Source organism: Mytilus californianus, unplaced genomic scaffold (assembly GCF_021869535.1).
Source record: "Mytilus californianus isolate M0D057914Y unplaced genomic scaffold, xbMytCali1.0.p SCAF_11, whole genome shotgun sequence".
NCBI lineage: Eukaryota > Metazoa > Mollusca > Bivalvia > Mytilida > Mytilidae > Mytilus > Mytilus californianus.
In genome coordinates this window covers 34,638,572-34,649,866 of record NW_026262593.1, presented here as the reverse complement: position 1 = coordinate 34,649,866, position 11,295 = coordinate 34,638,572, and the positions used below count along the sequence as shown (strand labels likewise).

Here is an 11,295-nt window from a genome sequence, read left to right as displayed (position 1 = left end):
CAAAAATGTACCCCGCCACATAGCAAACACCAAATATCAAAACAAAGTCACGTCACTTTTCTTCACAGTTTGGGACTCGTTTAGAGATGGAAAATAATTTGTTTTTGTGTTAACATATTCTCAACTAAAATTATAGTCTTTTTAGGTGGAGTATAACAACAAAATTAGATCGATGTCAGAAAAATATCAACTGTTTTGTATTCGGCACGAAACTTGATGAGCTCGGTAAACCTCGGCTTTCCGCGGTCTCTAAGCCTTATACTAATAGTTGATATTGTTCTTACATTGGCCTTATAATGTATATTTACGTGGCAGGGTTTATTGTTCCGAGCCAGGAGCCTCGAATTCATTGGCTGTCGTTGGTTGTTGTCGGTCATATTTAATTTTCGTTATTTTGAAGTTAATCTAAGTTATAAATTAGGCCATTGGGTTTCTAATCTTAATTTAGTCATATTTTTTCATGATATGGATTTGTGTAGCCGACTAGTTTTGCTTTTTGTTGAAGGTCGTAAGAATACATATAGAGTCCATCCAAGTCATCTGATCTCTGGAGGATAAGTGTCGCATTGGCAATCATACCACTTTAAGTTATAGTACTTACCCTAATCACGTAAGTATAATAGGAATTCTCAAAAAGCAAACATATAGAAATTATACATATGCATATTTATTTCAGGTTTAATAAATTGTGTTTTTTATATACGCTTTGTGTAATGTCATATATTGGGTTCCCTTCCTGAGTCACTTCGTGCATTAATATAAGTACTTGGTCATATTTTTGTTTACACATGGTTTCTATAAGTTCTTTTCTGCTTGGCAACATGAACGTGACAAATCCCGCCATTTTTTGAACGATCCACGGATGATGATTTGCTAGTGTTCTTTTGTATACTGTGTGAGCAATATGTGAACTTTTATCTTCGTCCTCACTCATACTCATTTCGTCAATAAATCTTAATATAAATTCCAACGCTCTTTGTAATCTAAGTAATGTCCTTGAACCTGACGGCACACGACCTCTGAAGGTCGTTAGTCCATACTCGACTTCGTATTTGATCATTGACTGAACGGATCTGTAATTGTCACACGTATCACAATGACGCCATGTTTCAAGAATACCGATCTTTTCTTCTAAATCTTTTGCCACAAAGCCAAATAATCTTCCTTGAAGTCGGAAAAATCTGGAAACAAAAGACCAGATATTAGTTTTTTTTTCAATTCTTATTTGTTTGTATAAATCAATTATAATTTGATATGTTTAGTGAAACGTAAAACAAACAAAATAAAATACGTGAAGGTTTGGATTGGGGTCCTTCATTTCTTTATTTTTCAATTTTTCAAACCATTTTTCTCTATCCTTTATCTAATTTTACACTTAGTCTCTATTCTTTATATTTCAGCACCGTATTATTAACCATTCTTTATTTTTGTCATTTATTGTGCACATTTTGCCCATTTCTTTCTATACTGTAAACCCCATTCAAACCCCCATATATTTTTTTTAACTTTCCATATTCTTTTCCAGATATTTCACAAGAAACACTCAAGGCAAAGTAGAATCTAGTCAATATTCCATAAAATTTAAAGGGAAAGTCCGCGATTTTTTACTTATCATCTAAATATGTTCATCTTAACATAAAAAACACATTCACAAAGTTTTAAATTTATATTCTTTCTTATAACGGAGAAAATCAAGTATTTGTAACTTTTTTGGTTGACCTACGTCACTGGGTTGTGACGTTTTAACCCGATTTGTTGAATCATGGGAAAAAATAAAATATGTTAAGGTCTTAATTGCTTATCAGAATTTTACGTAATTAAAAGCGCACAGATGACCGTTGGTCGTAGTTAATAACCACAATATAAGAATGAAAGAAAATGAATATGTGTGTACCGTTTTGTATTGATTGAATAAAACTTCCTATATGAAGTTATCTAAATATAAATATTTTCGAATTAATTTCATAAATTATTGAGATTTTTTCATAAAATATCTATAGAACATTTTTACTGATATTGAACTGAAAATATTTTAAGTTTTATTTACCGTTATAACTTTGATAACCATTTCAATGCAAAATATTTGTGAACAGAGTGTGTATATTATTTTGTAAAGTCATTGTTTATTTCTCAATTTGAGGAGAATTCGTTTGAACTTTACTTTGCAGCAATTTAGCCTCAGGCGTACACAGGTGTGAATTCAAGCGTACACAGGTGTGAATATTGTCATGTTGAATGGATTAACAGACAGAGTATAGCGTGTTTAATATACCCAGATGAAATTCCCGATAACAATAGAGAAACAATAATTTTAAAAATTGCATAAATTAATTGAAAATTAACATTCAACTTTTTAATTCCGGAAGTGTTACAATATTAAAATGGAACAATTTTCGGTTACGTTCTATGCAATTAACATAAAGTTAAGATATGAAGTTAAAAGAATAGTACTTTTAATCTTAAAAATTAAATGTTACATTTCCCAATTAATAATCATTGCACATCTGTTTAATTTACTTTCCCGGAATTCTTTAACTTGTATTTAAATCTGGCGATGTTTAAATGCTAACAATCGTAAAACTATCGCAATTTTAAAGTTTTTAATTGAAAAAATACAACAGTACAACATGCATGATTTTTTTTAATTTTCTTATTAACATTTCATTCTTACATAATTAAATTCATTTGACCAGAGACAGTAATATATGTCTCTGATTTGACAATCACTTAGACAAATTATTTGTGAAAAGAATACCAATTATCGTTTATTTCATTAATGAATATACATACATTATAAATCTAAGCTAATACATTAATTTGTTTGAGGATTTTTTTAGGATAGGCGTTATTAATCCAAATTAGTAATACAGTTGTTGTGATTGAAGGCATATCTTAGTAATGTATAACTGATATTGACGATTTTAGAACAGTTCGTCCCAACCTCGTTGTTCTTGAAACAATCTTTACTAGTATACTTGTAAGTTTCCTGACGTATAAGCGCCATTGAGGATGAGCTCCAGAGATAGCAGACTAGTAGCGTATTTGTTTGTTGGGGCAGGAGAGGCCATACAACCACTTGTACAGATAAACAAGCTTATGTTGTCAACACTATCAGAAAGAGTTCCCATCGTCGGATGGGGTATATGAAGGTTCCAAGAATGAACTATTGCCATGTCTGACTCTGAACAGTTAGTAAACGGACTTAACAATGATCTATAGACATCGACCGCTTGTTCTTGATATTTGAAACTGCATGCATATATACGTTTATGAGAGTGATTATTTATCTTGTGTCTGACGAAAACTAAATGTCTGCATGGTTATATCTTGCCATACGTTTGTATTGGTTTGGTGGGTGTTCACTCAAAATCGTAATTCAAAAATTGTGTTTGTGAGATGAAGATTCACCGAATTTCGTTTATATATTTCACAAGTGTATACCACGGAGAAGATCTGAAGGTATATTACTCCCATTTTGTTTGGGTGTGAACCATCGATGTTTAGAGCAATATTTAATGAATAAGATGATGATGGTAGAAAGAACTATGATCGTCATGTGGCAAATATTACATGCATGTCGGACCATGAGTTGTCAATCTGTATGAAAAGATTTCCAATACAACCATATTGAGTAGGAATTTTTACATGCTATACTCTCGTACTAGTATTACAGGGTTCTTGTGTCGTTTAACTCAGACACACATCTTTTTCTTTAAGATGTATGAAAGGTTCTAAATATATATATATATATATATCTTAAATGTAACAATAATCAAACGCCTATAGGCAATCACTAAAATGGTATGAAGTTTTTATACAGATTTATTCTTATTTACACAATCATTAACAAACTAAATAAATTTAACAAAGTAACACCGTGACACTACGATGTAACAAATGGGATACTAATTATTTTTAACCATGCTATGCAGAAACTTAACACATCAAGCAGGAACATATTTATTAATATACTGTTCCCAGCATCAAGTTAGTGCACGTGAATACCAATTAGGAACACGATGTGTGATTTTGTATAACTAAAAATATCAAAGCGAGCAATAACTTTGTCAAGCAAACATTTTTTTTCACTATGCCACTCTATCTCCGCTCCTTTTTCCCCTGTCGTCCTAATCCTTATAAAGATAGGGACATTAGACATAGAAGGAGCTCTCTTATCTTCAATGAATTAATGTTGATAGTGACTATAAGTGCTTGTATTTGCTTGAAGAATTTTTTTCAAAAATATGGTCCAGAATCATGACAAAACAATATTCATTTCACAAAAATGTTCAAAGGTCATGTTTATAATTTTTTTAAACTTATTATCAGCAAAAATAGTGGATAATATTATTATCAGAACATCATTCATTAAAAGGTGGAATTATAATTTCAAACACACACAAGATAAACAACGTTAGACACAAATATATGGTTCAATAAATGTTACCTGTGCACACCGGGTACCTCAATAAAGAGGCCATGCATGAACCTGTATTATATAATTGTGTAATACGAATTTTTAGTTGACAGGATGTCACAGGAATACCCAGGGACGTGTATCTAATATACGTCCTTGGAATACCTAACTGAATGTGTCGCTCTGACAAGACATCTATCAATAATTCTGACATACCTATTATCAATTCGGGAGGAAGCCAAAATATATATATAATAAGATAACGCAAATAAAATTTAATAAGAAAAAAAAACTATAAATTTTTCACCGAACATACCAGATAGAGTCACACATTTAACTGTAAAGCTAAGTGTCTAAAGTGACCGTTCCGAATTGATCCCGTATCAATTTGATATAATTTAAAGATTAGTTAAAAAAAACCACTTTTAATAAAAAAAAATTGAGATGTCCGATATTTCGATATTTATCGGTTACATATCTATAACCTGGGAATATTATACTATATCAACATATTATGTCCCAGCTAAAACCTCTTCCTAACATTGCTCCTTGTCAATAGCCGTTAAATATCATAATTAAAAAAATGTTATTTTATATCGTATAACTTTATTAATTGAAAAATTATCTTGTCTAAATACGGAACTATTCAGTCTTTATACAAATCAATGCACTTTATATACAAGAGGCATACTAATGAATCTTCTGTAAATCAGTGATTGTTACAAGAACACTGCATTTGTCTTTCTTATAATTGAAACTGTTCTTCCTCATCAAATCTATATTTTTTTTTATTCAACGAGATCTTATCATATAAGGATTTGATAACTATAGCTATCAGAACTGCTAGGTTATTTTTTTTATTAAAAAAGGATAATTACCATCGAATCTCCCTCGAAACAATATTGTTCAAAATGGTCTTCACACACCAACTTGTGCTTGCTATAGATGCAACTATTTGCTGTTAGTTTAAGGTTGTACAACCATGTCTGATACAATCCTTTCTTTTTTGTGGGATTGGGAAAACTATGTAGACTTTTGTCATAACCTTGTCTGACAGAACAACCGTACGCTTGACAAGACATTTTGACACTGAATAACCGTCTACGGTAATCCCCAATTGATGATGGGAGTTTTTAACGCACGGTCGGTAAATCCCCAATTCTTTTTGTTCTTTGTGGTTTATAGATATCACGTGACTTTTTAGATCGAACATGCCGACAAGATGGCGATATGTCGAGCACTGATAGTGAATTTCAAAAATCGATTTTGATCTCTTTACATAGAGAATAAAAGTTTTTTATTTATGAACATGTGGTTTTTTATGCTTAAAGAACAAAATATCAATTTTTCATTTTTTTGCGGAGTTTCCCTTTAAGAAAAGCATGCAAGTAAAAATTATAAACAAAACTTTATAAATTTTGTTTCTTTATTCATGTGTTGTCTGTTTCTTATTAAAATACGCCTGTCCTTAGTCAAGAACCTATAATCTTTGTTAGTCTTGTGTGTTTTTTAAATTTTAGTTCATTTATATGTTTCGGAGTTTAGTGTGGCGTTCATTTCGTTGAACTAGTATACATTATTGTTTCGGAGTGTCTATTGTTCCAGCTAGCCTGAAGAATAGGTAAAAATCTTTGATTTTCCGGTCATCCGTTTGTGCATGCTCAAATGTTCAATATCAGCAGCAATGTCATGGGCATGTGGCGCGGAAAATATCCCGGATGAGGTGTCGGATTGCATACGCGCGTATGTAATGGCCGTATTAAGAATTGGAGATCGTGTTTTATATTAAAAGATGTCCTAATGAAAATTACAGATATAATGTGATTGCTTTAAAAACAAATTTCTTTAGGACAGATTAAATAGCGTGTGCACGTAAACTGAGAGGAACTAAGCGTGAAATCAAACTGAAATTGCTGATTTTCCCCACTACCGTTACCTGTATCAATGGAGGCAACACACATAATAAACAATGCACAGGAAAACGACTAAAAGTTCTGCTACAACGGATATCTATGAACATGTACTGATATGCCTTGAATGGGAATAGTTTACCCGGCTTCGGGTATAAACCCACATTTTTTTATTCTGTTTTATTTATTTTCTCAATAAAAATAAAATATTATATTTTGCTATTTTTAACACAATCTTACTTTGGGGGCAGTTTGCCTACCCTTTTATCTTATTTTCTATGTGTTAAAAATCTTTGAATATTTTAAATAAAAAATCGTGCAAAATTATTTGACGACTTCATTGGAACCAGGTATGAATGGGTTCAAATAATTGTAGAACTGGGCATGCTTAAATAGACATACATTATGTATATCGGACTAATCGGGCATGCACAATTCTGCAAGTTTTATATGTGCTGAACACTATCAGCAAAATGCTGCATAATTCCTACTACATGATTATAGAAGTTAAATGATTTAAATTCAAGTGCACATGCAGTTTTGCAATTTTTTGCATGATTATGCACCGATTTTAATTCAAGTGCACAGTTTTACAATTATTTGCACAATTCTGCAATGATTTATATCACGTGCACAGTTTAACAATTATTTGTCTAATTATGCAATTATTCCATTCAAGTGCACAGTTTAGTTTTTTTTTACGATAGTGCAATGATTTAATTCAAGTGCACAGTTTTATAATTGTTTGATGATTTAGGATGCATTACTTTACATGCATATGCACTGCTCACTTATACAATTTCCAGGGGGAATTGTGCATGGTGTACAGATCGTATATGAAAACTGTAAAACAATGCATGCCCAGTTCAACAAACAATTGTAAAACTGGGCATGCTCAGTTCAACAAACAATTGTTAAACTGGGCATGCTCAGTTCAACAAACAATTGTAAAACTGGGCATGCTCAGTTCAACAAACAATTGTAATACTGGGCATGCTCAGTTCTACAAAATCATGTGATAAAACATATCTCAACTTCAAGTAAATCATAAATTCAGGATCTCCTTTGGGAATCATAGATATCCTTTGAAGCCATAAATCCCTGGCAAGACTCCTAACCTTGCAGGAAATTCATAGGTGGAACATAAAAAGAGGATCTAGTCATTTTGAGCCCCCATTCATCCAATTCCCAGTGTTTGCACGGGAGGATTTTTTTTTTGCAATTCATTCTCCAATGGATGCTAGCCGTCAGAATAGCCACTGCCTTATTGTTAAGGGGTCAGCTGAAGCCTGCCTCCGGGTGCGAGATTTTCTCGCTGCGTTGAAGACCCATTGGTGGCCTTGGGCTATTTTCTACTCTTTGGTTGGGTTGTTTTCTCTTTGAAACATTCCCTGTTTCTATTCTCAATTCTATTCTAATATAATTCGTGTAATGTTTCCTTTTAAACCTGCCAAGTTTAACTTTTAGTCCCATTTTACAAATCCTCGATCCACATCTGGTTAGAAAAGTAGTCACACTTTTAAAAAATTTGGTTAGTCCGACGCGTTTTCCGGATTTACTTATAAAAAAGATGTCATAACCTGTATTGCTTTTGTTTTGTTTCAGGCTCAACCTCTTAACTTTTATTTTTTTCGAGCGTCACTGATGAGTCTTTTGAAGACGAAATGCATGTCTGGCTCATAAAATTCTAATCCTGTAAGAATGATGAGTTGTTTTATCGTCATGATTTATCATTACAGCTGTATCATATTGAGTGAAATAAATGATTCACTTTGTCATTCAAGTTAATTGAACTAATCTAACCATTGAGTAAAATAAGTATCACAATTAGTAATTATTATAGGTCATTAGAAGTACTTGTGACGCACATTTATTCTTAACATGTACACAATGTAATTGACTTTTACCAATGAGGACAGACCATGCATTTTTAATAATTCTTCCGGTTCAATAGGATGTTTTTTTCTTCAGTGTTTACAAAAATTACAAAAACCTGGATGTCAATGGATTAAATGATATTTATTTATTTTAATCTCTTAAATATAATAAACTTATTGACAAAAAGGGATAATCGCTATTACTAAGTATATTGAACTAAAAAAAATCAAACTATTTAAGTATTTTATAAAATCGAACTACAAACATTGCTATTAAATTGTTTATTTCAACTCACAAGACCATCTAACAAATGAAAACAATAAAAACGCTCAAGAATTAGGATTAAATGAAAAAGACACTCGATCCAAATTTTCTACAAATCAACTTCAAATTTTTTGTAATTGTTTATTCTAACTCACATAGTAAAATAAAGAAAAGTCGAAAAATACACTTAAAAAAAAAAACAAATAACAGACGCACAAAATAAAAATACACTTAAAAACCCAAATAACAGACGAACAAAATAAAAATACACATAAAAAACCAAATAACAGACGAACAAAATAAAAATACACTTTAAAAACCAATAAACATGCAGACGAACAAAATAAAAATACACTTAAAAAAAACAAATAACAGACTAACAAAATAAAAATACACTTAAAAACCCAAAAATAAAAATGCTCAAAAATAAGATGAAGTAGATTTAAGAAAAAGAAAAAAATCAGAGAAGAAATATTCATGAGACTAAACTTGCAGAATGTAATTCAAACAAACACTTTTTAACAATTATACATGTATATATGTAAATTGTGGCTATCATTTTATATTTATTAAAGTAATGCGCAAAAGGGCTGAATGCATATTGTTGTACCATTGTTCTGGGTTTGGAGGAGTGTTTAGTCCTATCTAATTTGTTGTTGTTCGAATTGTGAAATTTGTGGTTCAGCATTCACATATTGGATGCGAAATTCCGAAAGTGAACGTTAGAAGCAAGGTATTACTGATAGGACTAGGGGACTTCAAAATGTTTAAAACTGCCATATTATTTGCGTGTCTGTTCCAAGTGGCCTGTACTCCAGATATGGTTGTTGGTTGCTGTCAGTCATTACTGTTTTTTGTTTAACATTATTGAATTTTGTCTTTTGAATGTTTCACATGCTCTTTTAAGCTACTATGCAGTATACGTTTGATATGCTTATTGTTAACTGTCGTACGGTTACTTTAGAACCTGTTATGAACACGTATACATATAGTTGTCTTTTGGTCTTTTGAGGGTAGATGTCTCATTGGCAATCATACCACATCTCCTTATCATAATCGCCTTAGCTATAACATTATTATAAAAAGAGCTACTAGATGATACATACAGGTTAATTTCATTTGTCAATTGAAAATTTCTTCCGAAATTTATTATTTAAATAGTCTCTCAATCGTTTGACACAAATATCTACATATTTGATTAAAATTTATTCTTATTAATAAACATGTTGTTTCAAACTGAATTTTTTAAGTAACCAAATAAGCAATCTGTTTAGAAAATATTGTTTTAATTATGCCAATAATCCTAATAATTATAAAAATAAAGAGATGTGGTATGATTGCCAATGAGAAACCTATCCACCAAAGTTCAAATGAAGTGGATGTAAGCAATTATAGGCAACCGTACGGCCTTCAACAATGATAAAAACCCATACCGTATAGTCTGCTATAAAAGGCCCCGACATAAAAAAAATGTGAAACAATTCAGTAGAGAAAATTAACGGCCTAATTTATAACAAAACAATTTACGAAAAACAAATATGACAGACACGAACCAACGACAACCACTGAAATACAGGCTACCGACTCGGGACTGGCACAAAAAGAATGTGGCGGGGCGAAACATGTTTGTAAGCGCTCCACACCTCCCACCCCTAAACCGGTCGAATCACTGGTGTTACAGCACAACATAAGAACAAACTGTAAAAATCAGTTGTAATGGGCTGAACTCAAAATTGATACGAGGCACAAAATAACTAATAAACACACTTTTCCAAACTGAAAGTCTTAAGAAACCTAATGACATAACTATTTCAAATCAAATTTTAAAAAAAATATACATTATATATTAACTTTAACCTTCGTGTTTATATAAAACATCTTGTAGTTACACGTGATTTTGTTTACCTGCATAGTTCTCTGTAAGCTTTTATGTAATATTCCAATAAAATAGTATCATCATCTAGTTTGCATTTCTTCAATAATTCTAAAACTTTCTCCAAATCGAAATCCTTCTGTTCTGTGTCAAACATAATATCCCGCTTGTTCATTTTGCCAGTCAATATGAATAAATGTATCGACAGCTTTTGTATGTTTACCTTTATATACCATGTATACGTCAGTATATCCCAAGCTATTTTTAGCCTTTGTCACAATGAGGTCATGGATAACCTTTAACGGATTAATCAAATCAAATCAAATCAAATATAAATGAGAAGATGTGGTAGACAACTATCCATCCAAGTCACAATGTGTAAAAAGTAAATGTCTGTATTCCTAATTAAAGGAATTAATAGAGCATATAAATCAATACAAATCACAAAGTTCATACAATATCCACACAAACAACACATGTAATCTAACATACATACTGATTGTTAATAATTAAAAATGATAAAGAACAAATATGGACACATGATTAATCAAAGTACTGAAGTACTGAACATCGGATGACCGCAAGTTCTTGTAGATGGTCACTATATTTTTCTGAGACAAGTTCGTGCGTGGATGATGAATAAATGACAGGGAATTCAACCTAACCGTAATAACTATTATATTGTAGTGATACAAATCTTTGGAACGCCACAGCTGTCTTATGTGGAACTCTTAAATTACGTTATGTTGTTTCATTATTACTTGATGATATGTTGTCTTTACATAATGATGTTTTGATATAACTCAATATGGCATAGTTATTACTTAATGATATTTCGATATTTCACGATATGGTTTCGTATTGACTTGATATAGTTTTATCATTACTTGATATGGTTTTGTCATTAATCAATGTGGCTTTGTCATTAGTCGATGTGGTTTCACCATTATCTA

The 11,295-nt window shown here is 31.5% G+C and overlaps 1 protein-coding gene across 1 annotated transcript; it reads right to left on the bottom strand.

The window, feature by feature from the left end:
* Nucleotides 1-645: 645 nt before the first annotated feature.
* On the bottom strand, nt 646-10,607 carry LOC127719964 (ceramide-1-phosphate transfer protein-like). The gene is made up of 2 exons (XM_052226347.1): nt 10,375-10,607; nt 646-1,181 (listed from the first exon to the last, which is right to left on the bottom strand). Exons 1-2 carry the CDS (start codon nt 10,515-10,517, stop codon nt 668-670), a joined length of 657 nt encoding a protein of 218 aa, XP_052082307.1. The 5' UTR covers nt 10,518-10,607; the 3' UTR covers nt 646-667.
* Nucleotides 10,608-11,295: the final 688 nt, after the last annotated feature.

Coding starts and splice junctions, on each gene's coding strand:
- LOC127719964 (XM_052226347.1), bottom strand. CDS start 10,517: ATGAACAAGCGGGATATTATGTTTGACACAGAACAGAAGGATTTCGAT. Junction 1,182..10,374: donor GCTTACAGAGAACTATGCAG/GTAAACAAAATC, acceptor TTTTGTTTCCAG/ATTTTTCCGACTTCAAGGAA.